Below are 23,440 nucleotides of genomic sequence, written 5' to 3'. Positions count from 1 at the left end.
CCTCACCCAAACCCTGTCAAAATCTTCTGGTTCTCCTCCACCTGCAGCAGCAGCTTTATCTAGGTAGCACTTGATGAATACTGAGCTTCTCCTCTCACACCCCATCCCCATGAAGGGGTCACCCATATTCACTTCTCTTCCTGGTAAGAAGGGGAGCAGAAGTTGGTCAGTTATCCTCTCTCCCAACATGAGAGGTATAATCCCTACACAGCTCCTTGCTCTACCAAAACACATAGGTGCTTTGCTCATTGCCTAACTCTTCTTAGTTTAAGCCATTTTTTTTGCTGCCTCTGCTTTCCACATTTGTCTCTATTGTTTTCATTCAAGTTTCCTTCCTTTGCCTTCACAGCATCTTTCATCGAAAAGTTATCCTAATCATTTTTCCAGGACAGCACCTCATCTTTCTTGCCATTTTTCTTGCTTCTTCAACACTTTTGGTATGTTTCCCATTTTGTCTTGCCCCAGACTTATCTTGATCAATTTCAATATCTGGGTGGGGCAGAGCCAGGGTTAGGTGCACTAAGCAGGTAAATTCCAGAGTACCTGGATCAGGGGTGGGGGCTTAATGAAAAATTCTGAATACTGCTCTTCAATTTATGCCAAGGTTGGGGTGTGGGGGGCAAAGATTCAGAAAGGAAAAGAAAAGAGGAGGGACAACGACTGGAGTTGGTGAATCTAGAAACAAAGGGATTATGGGAGAGAAGGGTAGGGACAATGGTATAAAAAAAACAATCAGCAGAAATTTAAAATATCTGAGTTTTAAGTTGTAAAATGCATAGCGTGATGGTATCACTGGACTGTGTAGGGGTTTGAAGGTGTGCTGCTATACCCAGTTCCTACTAGGCCAAGTATCTATATTCCCAGAGCAGGTTCCACCCTGGGAGCTCCTGCAATACCTCTCAAGCCTATGTGGATAAGGAACATGCTCATGAACATCAGTCCTGGATCCAGTAAAATTCTGGATAATTCAAAGTAAATAAGATATCTGAGGGGTTATCAAATATATATATGCCATCATGTGCCAGAAATGCCCCTCTGCCATGTACATTGGCCAAACCGGACAATTGCTACGCAAAAGAATAAATGGACACAAATCAGACATCAAGAATCATAACATTCAAAAACCAGAGAACACTTAACCTCCCTGGTCAGTCAATTTCAGACCTAAAAATCGCAATTCTCCAACAAAAAAACCCTTCAAAAACAGACTTCAACAAGAAACTGTAGAATTGGAATTAATTTGCAAACTAAACACCATTAAATTAGGCTTGAATAAAGACTGGGAGTAGATGGGTCATTTCCCAAAGTAAAATTTATTTCCCCATGCTAATTTTTCCCTACGGTTACTCACACCTTCTTGTCAACTGTTTGAAATGGGCCATCCTGATTATCACTACAAAAGTTTATTTTTCTCCTGCTGATAACAGCCCACCTTAATTGATTAGTATCATTACAGTTGGTATGACAACACCTATTTTTTCATGTTCTCTGTGTATACAGCTCTTCCGTATTTTCCACTGCATGCATCCAATGAAGAGGGTTTTAGCCCACAGGAGCTTATGCCCAAATAAATTTGTTAGTCTCTAAGAGTATGTCTACACTATGAAATTAGGTCGAATTTATAGAAGTCAACTTTTGGAAAGCAATTTTGTGTGTCCCCACTAAGCGCATTAAGTTGGCGGAGTGCGTCCTCAGTACCAAGGCTAGCGTCGACTTTCGGAGCGTTGCACTGTGGGTAGCTATCCCACAGTTCCCACAGTCTCCGCCACCCATTGGAATTCTGGGTTAAGCGCCCAATGCCTGATGGGCAAAAACATTGTTGCGAGTAGTTTTGGGTACAAGTTGTCAGTCGCTCCTCCCTCCGTGAAAGCAACGGCAGACAATAGTTTCGCGCCTTTTTTCCATGCAGGTGCCATACTGCTTTAAGCAGATAGGACTGCTAACCGTCATCATTGAACCACCGTTTCCGCTGCCACTCTGCTCTCCTGCTCTTGTCTTGATAGCGAATTTCTCCATGTTGTCTCTCATGGACTCCCGCTTCCACTGCAACTCATTTTGTTTGCTGATACAGGCTAACATGGCTACCACTCTGATACCAGATACTACAGGGATAGATCAATATAACAATTTACATACAGATTTAAAATATCTGCAAGAAAGACCCTTCACTAAACCATTAAATATATATGCAAGAGTTTATAAAATTATTTGTTTTTATTGAGTGTTCACTATTAACCCGAAGTCTGAAAGAAAGTAAAACACAAAAAAAGAATTTGTAGTTTGTAATAGTCTGTGTGTAAAGTGCTTGGCAATCTTCTGGAGGAGAGGCACAATATTATATTATTGATCTAAGCTTCCTGTTCTTGCCTTATAATTATTAGACTAGTAAAATTTCATCTCTGTACAGATTTATAGTCATGGGAACACTAACATGTAAAGACCAAAAATAATGTAGATACTTAATGCACTACATGACATTGTAACATTTATGAAACTTGAGTTGCCTTCAAAAAAGTCAAAGATGTTTTCCCATTGGTTCTGAAAATAAATAAAAAAGTAGCACCCTCATTAAAATAGGAGTGCTCCCTGATGCAACACACTTTATTTAATTTAAATTTAAACAGATTCTTGTTAATTTAGGCTTTAACACAGCTCGTCATAATTTCAAATTTAATTTTAAAGCAGTTTTAAAATAAATAAATTTAATTCAAATAAAACTGATTTAAATAAAAACAATTTAAAAATTATTAATTTTTATTCACTTTTCCTTCAGTGTATGATACAGTTCATCCATTTTTGTTTCATTCTTAATCTATGTGCTTGTTTTTCCACCTTTGTTTATTTGACTCTTGACTATTTGGTTGTTAATATTCTTTTGGCAGCAACAGTTGTAATCCTTTTACTATTACCTATAGTAGGCAGCTTATGATGTTTGTCTGATTCCTTATTTTGGCACTAGGAATTATTTTTAAAATCTTAAAGAACAGTGCTAATATCTGGTCAGTTTTACTTTGTTTTGTTTACAAACAATAGATATACAAATAATTTATCCTCCTATCTGGAAGAGACTTGTCTAACTAAGCTTCTGTTTACATTACAATTTCTTTCCTGGTGATAATACTAATGCAGGCATGGTACTTAAGTTTCATTATTCATTGCACACTTGCCCCTTTTACAACTACATGCCAAAGCCCTTATCCTGCAAACACTGATCCACAAGATAAACTTTTTGTACTGAGTAATCCCTGTGTGCAAAGTGAGTTCACCTGTGTGTAAAGTTACTCATTCATGTTTGCTAGATAGGAGCCCAAGAACTCTTCCCAACAACAAAAACAGAAGGGTCCCAGTGACAGTGAGGGAGGAACTACATAATTAAAAAAAAAAACTTCCCATACAGGCCTGTATTTTTACTGCTCAAGGTTAGTCTTATATACATGGAGATTAAAGCAACTGCAGATTAAACATGGACTGACAACTGTTTTTTGCTGACTAGGATAAAGAATTTTAGACATTTGTTGGTACACTTAAACTTCTGTACCTCACATGAGAGTACAGGCTACAGAGGACTGAAGACTGAAAGCTTTGAACATTATTTATGATACAAGTGTACCAAACACGACAGAGTAACTTTACATGATCAAATTTCCACAAACACAAGAAAAAGGGTGAGAATCAGAAAAATGTGCCAATTTATATAAAACATCCTGTGTTACAATTGGCACCAAAATGGGAGATGAACTTTTCACATCCTAGAACAGGAAGAAGATATACTTAGAGACACTTCAAATACATATCCCCAGTATATGTACAGAAAGTAAATTGTAAACATGTTTTAGATTACCTTAAATGGAATTTCCTCTTTGCTTTTGTTTTCAAAACTCAATCCTGAGTGCAGAGGAGGTAAAATAAACCAAACCAAACCCACTGCTTCTCAGACATGTAAAATACTTTCTCCAAATGGCCCATAGATGGTGATGTGGTGCCTCTCAGCTCAACAACATTTGATAATTTACAAATGCTTGTAAACTTTACCTCAGGTAGGCTAACAATTCAAAAATTGTTAATACAAAGGACAGATTCATAAATTATTGGCTAAATGCTTTAAACTTTATTCAGAAAAAAGTTTTATATAGTAGTTTTTAAGTAGATACAAAATATTATGCTGCTCGGCAAGCATTTTATGAAACCAATATTGAAATGCTGAATCACTGTTTCAGAGCACACTAGCAATATAAAAACATGTTTTATGGGTACACTATGCAAAAAATAAACCCACTTTTTCGTTCACGTAATAAATGTTTCTATATATAAACATAGTAGTCATATGCATATAAACAAAGTTGAGTCAAACATTGCATTTAACTGAAATACTCCCTAATAGAATACATACACATCTATAATTATAATTTACATTGAAAGATCTGTATTTGACAGAGGGGTATATAATTATGATCTCACTATTATATATTGCAGAATCATGGTGGTAATAGGGCATCTTAGAGTAAGTGCTGTGGAGGTGAATTGGTGGGCAGAGGCCAGATGAGGTAGGTGGTCAAAGATGCCCTATTACCACCATGATTCTGCAATATATAATAGTGAGATGATCTCTATTTGACGGAGCGGTGTATACTTAGCTTTCAATGTAAATGATAATTATAGGTATGTATGTATGCTATGTATTTCTTCTCTCCAACAAAATATAGATATTTTGCCTTGCATAGTTACTCCTGCCCAAGGGCTCAGGAATAGGCAAGATTTGGTTCTCGTCAGTGACAGCTTTTCTGCATGAGAATGTCATAGTCACAGTTCAGGGCACCTGTATTCCCTCTCCATGGTCCAGCAGAGTACCAAACTTTCAGGTTTCTGGCTCCAAAGTGGTCACCCCTCTTCGGCAGAGAATCATGCCTATCTCCCTCTTGAATGTGGTTTTCTAGACTGCACAGTTCCCTGACTAGACAGAGAGTTCCCCCAGCAAGTAAGACTGCGTAAAGCAGGCCTGCTTTGGAAAGAAAATTAAGGAAACAAGATTATCCCATTCTTTTTCAAATTCATGTCCTATGACACTCACAATGGGATCTGTACATCAATAAAATTAATCTGGATCACTATGAAAATCTCCTTTGTGAACATACACTTGGAGTAGATGTGGATTTTTAGCTTTAAATGCTAGAAGGAATACATTTCCTCAGTCACATTTAGATTCTTCTTTTTGTTCTGGGCTCAAATTTTAGCTTTTTATTTGGGATTAGTCTTGTTGATTAAGTAATAGAAAAGTTCCATAGCATTTGAGAATTCAGATTTTTCTTGGGTGGTTCCTATTTACCATAGTTGAAATCAACTCAGATTGATACTGCAATAGTAGTGCGACCAGCCTATACTCTGTCATGTATATATGAAACATACTTCCATCCCACAATTTATTTACCTTTGTGAATTTAGTGCCTCTCTGTGAAGTCCCTTTTTGTGTAAGATGTGTGCTGTATTTTGATCCAAGTCCCCAGCACAAGTTTCAATATACTTATAGGAATCGAACGCAAATGCAGACACAAAAAATAGTAGTTGGGGAAAGCTGACTAGTTACATGGCGCAAACTCTTTCCTGGTCTACCGCTGGCTCTGCTGTGGTTCACTGCAGATAGGAGCATGGAATCTTGCACAAGTAGCTGGAAAAAAGGAGGATGTGCCAACCTGTTAACTGTACTAGACAGTCAAGAGTCAATTAAGGCAGGAATCAAGAATCAAGACCTTGGCTGGAAAGAAGCCCATATATCCACCAAATCTGATCCAAGGGAATGACTCAGAAAACTGAAGTCTGCAATGCAGTGCTTAAAGTGTGCCAGTCGCAGATCCAGGAAAAACACCAGTATATCACTTCACATCCAGAAGTTTCCTTACCACCATAAGGATTAGAAACTTTGTTGTTGTTGTTTTATATTAAAGTTTGCCTTATCACTTTCTTCAGAATTTAATCAGAGAGGTGCCAATCAGGAATCCCAGAAACACAGGATAAAAATGTCCCTTAATTGTGTATGAAAATTTTTTTAAACACTTCAGGATAGAAATTAATAATTACACCATAACATATAAAAGCAACGACCACACCAGAAACTAGTAATCTTTCTTATGTTCTGTTTAATATACACAAGCTAGATGAAGAACTAATGTTCTTGGTCTCCAACAGAGAAATTTAAAAGTTATGTTAACTATACCATGACAGAGCCATGCCATCAGTTTTGCTATTACTAGCATGGGTCTCCAAGAGCTAACTTCATGCATCTGAACAAAGAGCCTTGTCCCATCATATAAAAGCTAGGGGAGGGGTGATTTCTCAAATAGCACTGGGGGTTATGTCAATGACAAGAGAAGGTTGGTTTTATTCTACGATTTAATAAATAATATTATAAGGTATACTAGGTCCTACCTCAGCACAGGGGGAGGAGACACAATAGGACTAGATGTCTCTAGAGGTACCTTCCAGCCCTGTATTTCTATTATTACTTTTTAATATTTTTTAAATTAGGTATGTATTATGTTTCCTTGCTCAGCTGGGGGTGAGGGACCAAAAAAGCTAAGGAATGTGGATGGGGAGATTCTCTTCCAACAGGAATGCAGGTTTACACAGAAGGGCATCCTTCATGGGCCGAGCTTATTTGAGGTACACCATAGCTACCAATATCTGTTACTGCTGCCCAGAGCTAGTGAATGGATCGACTACACATTTTTAATAGGAAGAGTCTGAAATTGGGCTCTCTCCACGGCAGTCCAATTTCATATTTTGTGTTAAAATATAAACAAACTACCCTCATTGTTCCATCCCCCCGCCAGTAGCCATTATTTGTTGGCTCCCTAAGGCATCAATAAATATACATGCTTCCCTGCCTTGTGAAGCTGGATGCCTCAGAAAGCTTTCAATACATTTCATATCTGAGATAGAGTGTAAATGTTTTGTGTTTATGAATACAGTATGCATATTGAAATTATCACTAATCTAAGTTATTAAATTGTAAAATTAGTATCAAACTATATCGTTAACAGGAACTAATATTTACTGACACAAAGCTAAGCACCATCAGAGGAGTGAAGTTCTGGAATAGCCTTCCAAGGGAAGCAGTGGGGGCAGAAGACCAATCTGACTTCAAGATTAAACTCGATAAGTTTATGGAGGAGATGGTATGATGCGATAACATGATTTTGGCAATTAATTGATCTTTAACTATTCATGGTAAATAGGCCCAATGGTCTGTGATGGAATGTTAGATGGGGTGGGATCTGAGTTACTACAGAGAATTCTTTCCTGGGTATCTGACTGGTGAATCTTGCCCACATGCTCAGGATTCAGCTGATCGCCATATTTGGGGTCGGGAAGGAATTTTCCTCCAGGGCAGATTGGAAGTGGCCCTGGAGGTTTTTCACCTTCCTCTGTAGCATGGGGCACAGGTCACTTGCTGGAGGATTCTCTGCACCTTGAAGTCTTTAAACCACGATTTGAGGACTTCAATAGCTCAGACATAGATGAGAAGTTTATTGCAGGACTGGGTGGGTGAGATTCTGTGGCCTTCATTGTGCAGGAGATCAGACTAGATGATCATAATGGTCCCTTCTGACCTTAATATCTATGAGTCTATGAGTTACTGGAAAATATGTAATACATATGTATAAGAATGCTTGTATAAGAAACTCAAAATGGTTTCTTATTTTATCTTTTGATTTTAATTTTGGTATTTTCCAAATTGAGTGTGATTATTCACATTTCAGTGTAGTATTAAGGACAAGGAAGATGGCATTTTAGTGAAGTTAAATTATCAAAAAACAGCTTCACAGAAGATTATGAAGAGGCACAAACTGAAGACAACTCACTTCATATCTCCTTCAAGACTTTTTTTTTTTAAATTGTATTCTACCAAATTAAGTGAAAAAGAGAAAGTTTTTGTACAATATGCCAGCAAACTATCAATTTACTTTGGTGTCCCTTTACATGCGAAGCAGAGTCCAAATCATACAGTTAAAATTTGGTTACTACAAAATGTTTGATCCAAGATTCTAGAAATATAACTACATACTAGTACCTAGATGACCTCTTCCCTTCAATGTCATGTCATCCTATTGACCAGTAAATGACAGTACCTGGTTTGGACAATAGGCAGATTCAACCATAACCATTTAATCCTGACAGAACTTGGGTTACTGCATAGTCTATTGTGACTTGAGATTATTTAGATAACATCTTGAAGCTAAAGGTGTACAATATCCCCTAGGTGGGCACGTATAATTCAGTGTTATGGAGAACCATACACTAGAATGAGTGAAAGTACCCTTTAAAAACAAAAAGGAAAAAACTGCCCATGACTTTGGGGGGGGGGGGGGGAGGGAGGGGCAGAGAGGGGGGGGGGCTGCGCACATGTGTGTGTCCCCTATCTGATTTTGTGTGGAAAAAACCATGTATTTCAGCCTCCATTTTGAGTGTCACCTTGATTATATACTTCACTGTAACTGTCAAGTTAGACTGCATCATTCCTCGTGTTTGGGAGGGAAAGGTGGGACTGGCACCTAGGTATCTGATCCTTAGAGGGTCATCGACTATTGAATAGCCTTACCCTAGTGGGACAAGGGAGGTTAGCAACAGTCATTAACTTAACAACCCTCTGCCAGCACTTCCACTCCAGGGCTGGCACACGGAAAATCCTAGCATAAGAAGAGAAGTAGGAAAAAGATGTCACAACCTGCTTTTAAAAGGGACAGGCTCTCTAGCAAAAAGACACCTTCCAAAATGAGAAAGCTAAGCAGGAGGCGTGGGGAAGCAGAAACTGACCAGCTGAAGGACACTGCCCAAAATCCAGAAGACTCTCAGCAGTGGTGAGACCACTGGAGGGAGGAGTCTGCATTCAGGTGTGTGTTAGTTTTTCATATATCAGTAAATCTCTGGCGCTTTTCTATGAATAAAACGTTTGGGTTTAAGAAGACCCTTTCCAAAAAGCCTGTGCATTCTTTACGTTAACTATAATAATGGTCCCCAAAAGAGTTAAATGGTAAACTGGCATGCCCATGCTGATGGACCTTTGGGGAGAACATGCGTATGTACTGGGAAGACTTTAGAGGTTGAGCACTGGTCTTGGGACCTACAGCAGTTGTGTGACAGGGCCCATATGCCAAAAAATGGTATCAGAATGGAAGTCTATGCCCCAGGACTGTGCCTGAGAGGTCAGAACAAGCGACAATGTCTGGACACTGCTCAGAGCCAGTTGCCAAAAGCCAAAAGCATGTGGGATAAAAAGACTGGATCCAGTACAGCAGCCTGTACTGGCTCCACAAGGGTGAACTTAGACAGGGCTGTAACAATGCCTTGGAGGTAATGTTTAGCAGTATATATGGTTCACTGTAATTCTTTTAAAAATAAAAATCACTAAAAATGTCTTAAAAACATTATTTTTTAAAAATACATTCCCATAAAGCATACTTCGGTTTAAAAGATAATACTAGACTTCCACATTCAACATTACCTTGTCTATTTACTTCATTTTGAAGCAGCTCTTCCATTGCCTCTTCCTCAGCAATATCTAATGGAGTGTCTCCTTCACTATTAACAGCTCCTACATGTGCTCCTTGACTAATTAAATACCTATAAAAGAAGAAAAAAAGAGTTGGAAGCTAAACAAAACATAAGGTGAGCATCAGGTTAATAAAGTTGGGTACAGTGAAGGAGTAACAAAAGCTGTTAGAACCTGGGACCATGCACGGCAACTAAATATTTTATATTACACACACATACATATACAGTAAGAATAAGACCACAGGTTTACCTACAAGTGTTAGCTATTTAGGGCAGCATTTCAGATAATATGTATCTTATTAGTATATGGTGCCAATCTCTGTAGTTAGCCACTGAAAAAATTCACAGTCATATACTGATAGATCTCTTCAGGGCTTGAGTGCACAAAGTGTCCAATGGTAAATGAAAGTTTTCCTGAAGAACATAGGAGCCTGAGCCAATCAATAATTGCAGGATTTAAGTTTTCAGATTAAGAAAGTTGACATTCCTAGTACTTATGATTGCAAAGATAACATTTGGAAGGTTGATACATTATTCTTTGCCGATTTGGGAAGAATAATGTCTCCAGTGCCTTCAATTCTGCTCCTAACTTAGCCAAGCAGCAGAAAAAGTTAACCAGACTGCTTAGTTTCACTCTCGCTATTCATAGTTCTTTAAGCAGCAATGAAACTTATGTCAATTTCACAGTGCAAGTGCTGATGGGGAAAAATTATGAACAACAGAAGAAGGGAGGGAAGACAACTATTGAAGACCTCTTTATTTACTCCCTTCACCTTTCAGCTGCCAAGAGGATGCAGCAGAAATAGCATACTGAAGGCCTGTCCCCTTGCAGCAATCACAAAGCTCTGGCAGCGGTAAAATATTCGGTTTCCATTACAACATCTAGAGGGAGCAAGGCTTCAAATTTAGAGACATACTAGCCACAGTTGCATATTAGACATGGCACTCCCAAGCAAGGTACAGATTCACATACTGGCAAAAATCCGACCACCTTCCTGTGCAGCAGCACAAGGTGAAGAAGTTATTGTGCATTTCACCAGAGGGTTGACCCCAGTTCTTGCTAGTAGGGCCCATTACATCATTAGATATATATGCGCATGCACACCCACACACCCTTGTCTAGATAGGCTGAGCATTCCAGCGGTTTGGTGTCTAATATGATTCAATATGAAAATGTTTTATTTTAAAACTAGGGTAGGCACTGAGACCTGGCATGAACAATCCAAATCAGGAGGAATTTATTTCTGGTTTTGGAATATCAGATAGATAGGTTCCAACAAAGAGCCATAAGAAAGACATTTTAACAGTTAGAACTTGATTAACTCCCTTATCTCTATTAAACTAGAAGTCTATGAAGTTTTTGGAACCTAGAAGCCCAATGTATATTCTACTGATGTCAAAGTACCCAATCAATAGTGACTGAAGCATCAGCACCACTCCAAATTGCAACCTTACAAATTTCTAACCATGAGGTTACTACCTCTCTTACGGATTTATTTTGTTACAGTAGTACTCAGGGGTCCAAATCCCAGGCACTATACACAAAGATGGTTCTTGCCTCAAAGAGCTTACAATTTAAGAATGAGCTACAAATCTCTTCAGCATAAGCCTTCCATATATTACACATACACACTCCCTTTTGTGATGGATAGAGACAAATATAATGTGCTTTCTTAAGCAGTACCTTGTTTCCTGCCATATTACATATATGAAATATACAACCTGTGGGAACTGCAGATGCGCAGCAATTTTTATTTTGGGTCCTGAATGCAGCTTGAGAAACAATTTTAGGCATCAACTTTTTTTAAAAAATGGGCTATTAGCAAGACCTGCATATAAACTGGGGCAGTACTCCTCCAGAGGTGGTCTCTAATCTAATTGCTAACCTGTCCAGGAAATCTCTTAGTGAATTTACATCCTGACTATTTTTGGCTGAAATGTCCTACCCATCCTTTAAGGCTCAAGCTCCTTACCAGAGCATACATCACTACCAAACATGCATGTACGTTATTCTTTTTGCCATTTTATCCAGATTGTGACAACATAAGATACACTCACTGCAACAACTGAAATTACGGCTAATGAAAGCAGGTCTTATGCACAACAGAAAAAAATAGCCTTCAAGGTTTCATCATTTCTCTCTAAGGACATGTAACAATCCCTCTCCTGTTTTTGAAGATTGCTCTTCAGTGGAGAAGTCTATCCACCAGTATTAAAATCCCACTGATTGAAATGTTAGCATCCTATGATTTCTTTTCCACTTTTCTTAATTTTTGCCTTTTGCAACATACCATCTTCTTATCCATGGCTATAAAGATAACTATTACTCTTATGATTTCTCTACATAAGAAGTGTAAAAAAGGACTTTGTTCACTTGCCTAAATAAAAAGCAGTCTTCCTTGCTAAAATGTCTGGAGGATGGAATTGTTAACCACACCTCCAAAAAGGGGTGGAGTTAGGGAATACACAGACAAGAAAAACAGGACTGGCTTGTCTGGCTGTGGATTCTGTTAACATCTTGTGGATGCCAATGGAAGGACTATTTTTAGTGACTTTTCTAGCTGCATAGTTAATTAGTACCCTTAGTATAGTGCTAGTTAGATTTAGTGTTAGTTAGCTGTAGTTTAAACATTTCCCTGGTGATGCCCTCACCGGGGTTTAAACATTGTCCGTTGTGTGTGGGAGCAATCCCCAAAAGTGATCCCCACACGTGGTGCCTGCTGTGCTTAGGTGAAGCTCATGTTAAGAAGCAGCGTTTGCGTCCATTTGGTGAACAATCTGCAAATCAGATAGTGAGGGATCTTCGTCTTAGGTAACACTTGCTCAAACAGGCCACATGGCCTGCTTCAGCACGGATGCCCTCATCAGATCGGAGGTCACCCTCAGGTTCTGAGCGTTACTATTTCATGCTCTGGTGCAGGAGCCTCTCTGAAGAGATGGAGGAGCGAGGTAAGAACCACAGAGCTCCGACACCAGCCATGGGAAGTAAGAAGGAACTGAGGGAGTTTGGGGCACTGTTGCCTCATATAGCTGGGGAGAAGCTATGGGCCACAAGGCGCAATCAGCACCCCACTACAGATATTGCTAGGCAAACTCCTCCAGCCCCAGTACACTTGGCACACCCCCCCACCCCCAAGTGGAATACACAGATGTATTTACTCACAGAAAAACCTGCTAATGGTTGAGGCGGAATAGAATACCACTTCTCTGTATGAAGGTATTTTGGCTCTGCAGCACTGACAGGAAGAAAAATGTGACTGGCTTCAATGAAAATTAAGGAGCGTCAAGTTCTGTCCGTCATATTCCAGAAAGCAATGGGAAGTTTTCACAGTGACTTTCACGGTAAGTTGCACTTCCAGCTAAATATGAATTTAACGAATTTTAATAATGTGGTTCCAATCTCGTCAATTTGCGCACATGAATGGGAGATCTGTTGCAAGACAATACGTGACAAACGTACTTCATATTGACCACTGTAGTTTAGTTTGACTTAGGAAAATACTTCATAGCACATACTATATGTTTGCAGTGTTTCTGAAGCGGTGTTGGTCCCAGGATCCGAGAAAGACTAGGTGGGTGAGGTAATGTCTTTTATTGGACCAACTTCTGTTGGTGGAAGGAACAAGCTATCGAGCTTCACAGAGCTCTTCCTGAGGTCTGAAAAAGGTAACCACAGTGTCTAAGCCGGTGGGGATGGACCGTTAAGCATGGGGGTTCACACTTCGCAGGACATCGCTTAAAATGAAGTGGGCATTAAGGCTAACAGGTAGTAGGGCATCACAAATTGTTGTAATGAGCCATGAAACCAGTGAGTCTGTTAAGCCCATGATTTTTCATGTCCACCAGTGTCATAACTTTAAGTTCCCATTAATTTAGGTTGGTTTTTAAGGTGTTGCGCAGGTTTCTTTGGAGGACAAGGATTGCGAGATCCTGTGTGGAATGACTGCTTTGTGAAAAATGTTCAGTCACAAGTAATTTGGTGTTTTTTTTTTTAAACAATTTTATGGGAGAGTTCATTCAAAAGCATAGTGATTGGTTTCACCCACATAGGTGTTGCTGGGACATCTGATGCACACCACGTGTTGTTGAAAGGCAGTAAGACACATGGATCTTGAAAGGTGTGTGTGTAGTTGGGGGTGGGGGGAGTGGAAGAAACTGATCATCGTAGCAGTGGTGCCATGTCCACAGATATTTTCACAAAGTGATCACTCCATATCTCATCTTTCAGTCCTCATCCTCAAGAGTGCCAGCACAACACTTAAAAAGCTGAGCCCGGGAACTTAAATTCATAACTCTGCTGGACACTGAACCATGAACTTAGACACTCTGGTTACCTTCTCCAGACCTGAAGAAGAGCTGTGTGAAACTAGAAAGCTTGTCCCTTGCATCAATGGAAGTTGGCCCAATAAGATATTACCTCATCTACCTTGTATCAGTACATACTATATACAGAAATACATTTTGTAAAAATAAAATATTACTGTGAGAACACCTATAAGAATTTTTGCTCTATATCTTTGCTGAGAAGTGTGGAAATCACTATTGTTCTGTAAATTATGACGTGTGTAGAACAGTGAGATTTTGCTTTAATAATAATGGCACAACTTAAAGTTTGCATTTCTATGCAAATTATTTGTCACAAGTGCAATAGTATTTGCTGAAAAGTGCATTCCATTTGTGAAAGTTACTGGAGTCGAAGCTCTAGAAAGTACTCCATAAATCTATACCACACTATAAGTATGTACAAGTTCTCACTTCCAACTTATTTTCCAAGCTTAAAAAAAATGCTGCGAGGATTAGATAAATTTTAATTGTTGACACTGAAAAAATAGATAACATTTGTTACTTCAATATATCTTTCTTATACGGACAGAAATGACATCTGGAATCATCCGGGTACGGTCTAGCAGCTTATAAAAAAGATGGCACATGCCAAGTCACTTTGTTATATTACTTCCAAAAGTTCAAAAGTCGCTGGAAAGGAAGGAAGGGAAGAGAGATTTACCCATAAGTATACAAATTTTAACTTATTTATTCTTTTTAAATCTAGTTAATCCAACATCGTGAAAGTATTTGGGGAAAGGAAAACACCATTGTACAGTTCCAATAAAATGACAGGAACCTTTGATACCATGTCCAAGCAGTTTGTTTTCAGCAGGCAAGCTCTGAGGCAGTGGAAAAGTAAACATTCAATATACAGTGGAATCCAACTATTACAAGCAAGTCTTTTCAGATTTTTAAACTCTTTCAAAGCTTTTGGACAAAGGACTCAAAACAAGTTAATTTTTTTAAATCACCAAACTTATCATGGGATTGGACAAACTGGCTATGCACCATATTGTATTTAATTTTTTTTTAGAAGTGTTATTAAACAGAGTACCCTCTATAGAGATAAAGGATACATTTTCGGAGATCTGCACATCCCATTAGAGATTTCTCTAGAGATACATGTTTAAAAAAAGTAACAAAAGTGAAACAGCAGTCTGGTCACTGCCAAGGCTATCTTTGGACCAAGAGGTTTCAAGTTTGGATACTTCAGGTTTGAAAATCATAGAATCATAGAATCATAGAATATCAGGATTGGAAGGGACCCCAGAAGGTCATCTAGTCCAACCCCCTGCTCAAAGCAGGACCAAGTCCCAGTTAAATCATCCCAGCCAGGGCTTTGTCAAGCCTGACCTTAAAAACCTGTAAGGAAGGAGATTCCACCACCTCCCTAGGTAACGCATTCCAGTGTTTCACCACCCTCTTAGTGAAAAAGTTTTTCCTAATATCCAATCTAAACCTCCCCCATTGCAACTTGAGACCATTACTCCTCGTTCTGTCATCTGCTACCATTGAGAACAGTCTAGAGCCATCCTCTTTGGAACCCCCTTTCAGGTAGTTGAAAGCAGCTATCAAATCCCCCCTCGTTCTTCTCTTCTGCAGACTAAACAATCCCAGCTCCCTCAGCCTCTCCTCATAAGTCATGTGCTCTAGACCCCTAATCATTTTTGTTGCCCTTCGCTGGACTCTTTCCAATTTATCCACATCCTTCTTGTAGTGTGGGGCCCAAAACTGGACACAGTACTCCAGATGAGGCCTCACCAGTGTCGAATAGAGGGGAACGATCACGTCCCTCGATCTGCTCGCTATGCCCCTACTTATACATCCCAAAATGCCATTGGCCTTCTTGGCAACAAGGGCACACTGCTGACTCATATCCAGCTTCTCGTCTACTGTCACCCCTAGGTCCTTTTCCGCAGAACTGCTGCCTAGCCATTCGGTCCCTAGTCTGTAGCGGTGCATTGGATTCTTCCATCCTAAGTGCAGGACCCTGCACTTATCCTTATTGAACCTCATCAGATTTCTTTTGGCCCAATCCTCCAATTTGTCTAGGTCCTTCTGTATCCTATCCCTCCCCTCCAGCGTATCTACCACTCCTCCCAGTTTAGTATCATCCGCAAATTTGCTGAGAGAGCAATCCACACCATCCTCCAGATCATTTATGAAGATATTGAACAAAACCGGCCCCAGGACCGACCCCTAGGGCACTCCACTTGACACCGGCTGCCAACTAGACATGGAGCCATTGATCACTACCCGTTGAGCCCGACAATCTAGCCAGCTTTCTACCCACCTTATAGTGCATTCATCCAGCCCATACTTCCTTAACTTGCTGACAAGAATGCTGTGGGAGACCGTGTCAAAAGCTTTGCTAAAGTCGAGAAACAATACATCCATTCTTAAATGCACAACTATGTGGACTCAAAATTGTGAGTGCAAAGAATTGCAGGTGGAATACTGTGGGTAAAAGGAAAGCCATGTCCTCCCCCCTCTCAAAAAAATCAGACCCTCTCTTGTCCAGATGTTTCTAAACACTACTGTAACCTGACCTTAGATTATGCATCAGTTATATTGATTACGTAAGAATCCCCAGTTATCACTTTGAGGGTTGACAGGTTCTTGCCCAAAGATCAGGCCCAGTATTTAAATCATTCTATAGTTGGGAACCTTCATGTGCACAGTTGCAACACTTACAATATAGCTATATTTAAAAATATAGTTTATTAATAGATTTAGCAGAGTCACAAACACCCCAATTTAGTAAAATAGATAGAGATGCTACAGAATGTACATCTACACACCCATATACTCTCACACCATCCCTTGTAGAACAAACTGAAATGTTAGCCATAGTCTTCCTCATCACCATCAGCTCTCCCTTCACCACCCGTGGCCATCATTCTGGCAGCTCCCAAGGGCTACATCTCTCCCTCCTACTGCCCCTAGGCTGGGATGCCACTTTTATAGTATGTTATACTGATGCCATTATGTTTGATGCATATTCAGTAGGGAATTGTTTCCCTTCTCCTTATTTGTATTTCCTCACCTCACTAACACTGAAGTTTTTTTTTCCCCTGATAGGTTAGTACAGGGGTCAGCAACCTTTCGAAGTGGGGTGCCAAGTCTTCATTTATACACTCTAATTTAAGGTTTTGCGTGCCAGTAATACATTTTAAGAAGGTTTTTAGAAGGTCTCGCTCTATAAGTCTATATTATGTAACTAAACTATTGTTATATGTAAAGTAAACAAAGTTTTTAAAATGTTTAAGAAGCTTCATTTAAAATTAAATTAAAATGCAGATCTTATCAGTTTAGTGGAGTGGTTCTTAACCTGGGGTGTACACACCCTGCAGGGGTGCGAGATGCCCTTTCGGGGGTGCGAAACATGCGATATTTTTTTAGAAGGTAAATCATCGAAAACACAAATTAAGCACAGACACAAGTACAACTACTTTGTTTCATCAAACCTATGTTTTTATTAACATTGTACATTTAACAATTACTGTAATATACAAAGGTTTTAAGTTTTCAAGTTTTTAAGCTAATTGTAGTGTAATTTTTGATAAGGGGTGAGAACATATTTTGAGAACTCCAGACCATCAGCAGGCTGAGCGGGGCCAGGTGTAGTGTATTAAATTGCTCCCCATAGGAATGTGCTACTTACGGTGTAATACTTACAGCTGCCAGTCCTGATGCTCTGAGTGGCATGGTAAAGGGATGGGGAACAGGGGTGGTTGGATAGGCGTGGGAGTCCCGGGGGGCCTGTCAGGGGTCGGGGGTGTAGATAGGGGTCGGGGCAGTCAGGGGACTGGGGGGCTTGGATGGGTGGAGGGTTCTGAGGGGGGCAGTCAGGAGGTAGGGGGTGGTCAGGGGACAAGGAGCGGCGGGGGGGGGGTTTGAATGGGTCAGCAGTTATGAGGGGGCAGTCAAGAGGCAGGAAGTGAGCCAGCTGTTTGGGGAGGCACAACCTTCCCTACCCTAGTGTAGTATATTAAATTTCTCCCTGTAGGAATGTGCTACTTATGGTGTACTACTTATGGCTGCCAGTCCTGGTGCTCTGCAAGTAGCACATTCCTATGGGGGGAAATGTAATACACTACACCAGCGGACAGAACCCCAGACCGGTGACAGGCTAAGCGGCTCAGCCCGCTGCCGGCCTGGAGTTCCGTTCCGGGACTCCGGCTGGCAGCAGCATGCCAGTAAAAACTGGCTCGCGTGCTGCCTTTAGTTGCCGACTCCTGAGTTAGTATATCAATTATCTCAATTTATTATATTAGTCAATTCGTTACCCTTTTGTGGTTAGATATCACATTTGTTATTTCTGTCCTAACTGGTTATTTCAGTTCTTCCCAAGTTCTAAGTTGTGGTGTACTGTTAAGTTTAAAAGGGGATAACTTAGGAAAGCCCCCGTACCAACCTGCTTTAACACATCCTCTATGTTAAAGGTCACAGTCATACATGGACCTTATGCTTTAGCTCCATTTATCCAGGTGAAAGGTCCCAGACATATGTATGCTAACTTGCTGAAGCTAATGTCTTACAGGATACAGGCCTGTAGGTTTCTGGCATTACTGCTGAATATAATGGAAAGCAATATATATAATGAAGGCAAGCTAGCCCACTGGGCTCCAGTAGCAGTGAACATAATAAAGCAAACTAGCCTACTGGGCTACACTACATGGCTTGGCCGATACCGAAGAAAGAAGTTTGCCTTGAAATCCCATTCTTTTGGGGAGGTAAAACTTTGTTTGTGGCCCACATATTTTAGGAACCCTACTCTGTGTATATCCTTCAACAGCTCTTACATACAGAATTTACACTAAAGTTTGCAGGTCCTGTCTTGAAAAATAAGAAAGCAACTCTCCCCTTATATTACTATTTAGAAACCCTGACACTTTCACCCATTTATGGGAAATACTTTAAAAAAACCTTGTCTGATAAAAACATGAAATTTTTAATAATTCAGAGTCAAGATTAATTCTCCTAAAAGATAAATGCCACATTTTGTTTACTATAAATCCCAGTTTCAACAGGTCTGAAGGCCTATATTTTATCTCAGGGCTTTGCTTAAAAGCTCTGCCTCAGGATCTTCATGCGATGCAGCGAAAACTATTGCAGAACTCTATTAATATTAAGCTAATCTCTACAATATACTGGGACATGGTTTGTGACCAGAGACAGAGGGGGCTTCCTTTGAAACACAGATAACTGAAATAGGGAATTTAAGGGCTTAGAGGGAGACTGCTTCAGAATCTGGCACGATGCCCAAGCTCTAATCTACTTTAGGCATAAAGAATTACTTTGTTGTACAGAACTTCGACATCATGATTTAAGATTTTATCATTATTACTTAAAAGGATGGCAGTAGAAAGATGGGCATGTACCTTCATTGTGGTTCTGCTAGAATACTTAGTTTTGGAACCAGGTTTACAAGGTCATTAGGGAGATAACTGGATGGTTGATGCTGCTGAATCTGATATTTATTAGGATGGAGACTGAAAAAACGTGTCACCAACTGGGAGAAGAGGCAGGACAAATTGTTCTTAAATTCAGAAAAGACCTCTCCCAGAAGTCTGGACCAAGATTTAACAAGTGAAAAATAAGAGGACTGACATATGCAATAGTCAGCGTTCTGTAACTACAGTGAAGTTGAGGATGCCTCCTGGAAGGTTTCTTTGTATACAAACCCACGAGCAGCCCTCAGGATGTAAATTTAGGCTATGCACTTTTGTTTGGTTATTTAAGTAGCGTGTAGGATCAATGTGTCATTTTCAGTCAGTTATAGGCAATGTTATTTTTGAACCAAGTTTCTTTAAGAACTTATCAAGTCTATGTGACAAGCTTAATATTGAAAACTATATTATTCTCGTGCAGGAAGTCTTTTTAAATAAGGGTAACATACTTTTCTAAGCATGCTCAAGAAGAGATTCACCAATTTAACACTTCCTTACATATTTCTCTTTGTGGTAGAGACTACACATAAGAAATCTGAGCTCAAAATCAATTTTGTGGAAAAAATTATTACTGGAAGTCTATATGAAGTTAAGACTGGAAAAACTATCTTCATGACAGCTGTGACGTCAGTTACGGGCAGAGGAACTAAGAAGTGTAGTGTGCTGCTTAGTTTTCAGGATTAAAGAGTAAATTATTGTTTCAAATCTTTGTTTATATACCACTAACTATGTTTTTAAACAGCTTTTAGAATCATACAAGTTCTATGGTTTTGTTTAAATAAAATCCCTGCGGTTCACCTTTAAAGTATACTTTGCAAATCCCTTCATTTATTAACACAGGACACCAAGGGGAATTCAGCTAAAATATCTGTCTACACAATTAAGTTTCTTTTTATCACATTTAAAAAACTGAGTTTGAGTACTTAATATTAAGAGGTCAGAGTATTCTAAAACATTATAATAGCTTATCAAATGACCCTTTTACTGTTCACTTTTCCTGGGGTTCATACTTTAAGAAGATAGTTTTATGTTCATTAAAATCCTGTTGTGGTGACTTCTAACATTCAATGGGAATTCTGCCATTGATTACACTGGAAATAGGATTGAGCCCAAAAAACCCTTATATTTTCCCTTTAATTTAAAACTATTAGGAATTCTGGAAGGCAGGCAAATCTGCAATTAAGTGAAAACTATCAAGAAACATACCATACACTTATTAAAATTAATATTTGTACTCTTATGTAATACTTTTCATCCACAAATCCCAAAGCACTAAAGTATGAAATAAAAGAACTAGCATCTTCATACTTATCCACAATATTTTTAAGGGTTTAAGGCAAAGAATTTAGTCCCCTGGGGAGTAAAGGACCAAAAACAACCTCACCTCACCCCCCCAAAAATATGAAGCCAAAAAAGTTGGACCATATTAATCTAATCTCAAAGTACTCTAGGCTTTTTTTTGTAAATAACCTTTATTTGAAGGTTATTTCTTGGCTTTTAATGCTATAAAATTAAATGATAAACAAATGTACCCCGCATGACACAGATTTTTAGGCTCCTTTTAAGAAGGTTTCTCTGAAAAAGCCAGTTTTAAAATAGCAATCCAATTACTTTTACCCATAATATTAAATCAATAAATTTGAAACTTAATTTTTAATTCAGCCCAATAATGAAACAGGTATATTCCACAACAATGAAGTCACTACACATCTCAAATCTATTTCATTCTAAACATATATCTGTGAATGTCACAATATAGTCTTCAGATCTATATTAAAAAAAATTTGATTTTGTTTCAACAATTGTATTGATGTGGGAGGGTTTTGCTCTTTTCCCCCCCTTTAACTGCATTTCACAATACAGGTAAATGAATGAGGATTTTGAAGTGGCTCAAGAATACCTAGTCTTTTAAAGAAATCTTTCATGCAGAGGAAAATCTCTATGAAACCTTACTTCCAGTATAGCTTGTCTGCAGTGTAAATACATTGTTTCAGAGAGTAAGACAGCTTCCATCAGCCTCATCTATGTGGATCAGGAAAGTGATGAATAGATCTAATGGAGAATGGCAAAGGTAGAATAGAGAAATGGAGGTAGAATAGCAGAAAAGAGACAGTTAAAGGAGGATATGATAGAGGTCTATCAAATCATGAATGGTATGGAGAGAGTGAATAAGAAGTGCCATTTACCCTTTCACATAGCCCAAGAGCCAGAGGTCATCCAATGAAGTTAAAAGGCAGCAGGTTTAAAACAAACAAGGAAGCATTTCACCCAACGCACAGTCAACCTGTGGAACTCATTGCCAGGGGACGTTAAGACCAAAAGCATAAGTGGGTTCAAAAAAGAATTAGGTAAGTTCATGGAGGATAGCTCCATCAATGGCTATTAGCCAAGTTGGTCAGGGACAAAACCCTGTGCTCTTCCAGCTGCTAGAAGCTGGGACTGGACAACGGGACAGATCACAACACTTGACCTGTTTTGTTCATTCCCTCTGAAGCATCTGGCACTGGCCACTGTTGGAAGACAAGATACTGGGCTAGACCACTGTCAAGTTCTTAGCTCTGACCTTAACACGGCATGGCGGCACAGGTACTTTTCACCATGTCTAGGTTGGTATCTTGTATGTTTTTAAATCCCTGACATATAAAAGTGTTCTGCTTCTCTCCCCCAAATAAACAACAGTTACAAAAAAAGGGAGGTATTAATCCTCACTGAGGATGGATGAGCAAGATAAATGTGGAGTTTCTAGACCAGCCTATTTTTGAGGTAGAACATTCTCCAAAAGTGCTAGAAAACTAAGAAATGAAACTTCATTTTTTAAAAAATCTCATAACTAAACAAGTGTCTCACCACATTCAAACTCCAACTTTGACTAGCGAGCAGCAAAAGTTTCAGATGGAAGACACTGCATCCACCAAATCCCAAATTCTAAACCCCAAACCTAATGTTGACATCGATAATCAATATCAAACTAAAAAAAAAAATTATAGCTATTTATTTAGGAACTTAACAGGTTTACAAGTCATTGCCACAAACATCAGAAATAAAACAATTATTACAACATTGAACATATTTTTGTTTAAAGAAACACTATGCGGTAATATAATCAACAGGTCTCTATATTTAGCAGGGTGTTTCCATATTACAGTATGAGACTTTCACACTACCCAGGACATATCAAACTTATGATCATTTAGATGAATGCGGCAGTTCACACTATGGAGCTACTACTTCGGCATATTTGACCAATCTAACACACCCTTCAAGTCTTCTCCTTCAAGTTCTCCTGAAAATACATTTTTCCCAAGAGAAACCCTAGCCCTCCGCTCAACCAGTTATTTATTAAGTAACATATGGAACCATCACATTGCCTGCCTAACAATTCCTTTTAATCTCAAATTTGTCATCCTCATACCAACATCCCATTCCCACTCCGTCTATATTTTTTAAGGATCTATCCACACAGCAAGTACAACCATGTTTTTGTAACATCCACATAAAACTTATCATGGGTCAGCCTATGGTGTCTATACACAGCACATTACCTGTATTTAAGTGGGTTTGGGGAGAATCTAAGCAGCTTTCTTTACCACTTCAGCAAGGAACTGGAAGGCTAAACACAATAGTAAATATACTTTGGAGTGTCCTACTGAACTGGGAGCTGACAAGAAAGAAGACTGGCTGAACAGAATACATGGACATGGTAAGAAGGTCCAGTGTAGACTGCAAAACTGTGACAAATCCATTATAGGAAGAAAACCACAAGACAACTTGAGATGAAAAGTGAGAGAGACACTTAACATCCAGTGCTTCCAACTGAATATTAACCATGTTGGGTTTGGACAATGACCATGTTTGTAACAAGCCATGTCACTATCTACATTGCAATTTTTAACGGAGTTTGTAACTAAACACAGACTGAAAGCCTTTCAGAGAAGGGACCTTGTCATTGTCCTCATCTCTGCACCACCTAGTACACAGTGCAGTTGCTACAATGTAAGTGCTCTAAACTGTGGAAAACAGTGTACTGCTTCACATTCAGACTGCACAAGGATCAGCACTAGACCTTTAATAAAAGTAGTAAAGCTTCAATTTTGAATGAACTGATGGGGCTCTCA

General features: G+C 39.2%; 1 protein-coding gene across 2 annotated transcripts in view; it reads right to left on the bottom strand.

Moving 5' to 3' along the window:
• Positions 1–23,440, bottom strand: part of PPP1R12A (protein phosphatase 1 regulatory subunit 12A) — a 208,000-nt gene that overhangs the window by 89,591 nt on the left and 94,969 nt on the right. For both annotated transcript variants that reach the window (XM_037885953.2, XM_037885960.2), the window contains exon 3: positions 9,497–9,615. In XM_037885953.2, coding sequence (XP_037741881.1) covers positions 9,497–9,615 — 119 coding nt within the window. The remainder of the gene's footprint in view (positions 1–9,496; positions 9,616–23,440) is intronic.

Source organism: Chelonia mydas, chromosome 1 (assembly GCF_015237465.2).
Source record: "Chelonia mydas isolate rCheMyd1 chromosome 1, rCheMyd1.pri.v2, whole genome shotgun sequence".
NCBI classification, from domain to species: Eukaryota; Metazoa; Chordata; order Testudines; family Cheloniidae; genus Chelonia; species Chelonia mydas.
The sequence above is the reverse complement of the archived record's forward strand: the minus strand, read 5'-3'. Positions and strand labels throughout refer to the sequence as shown.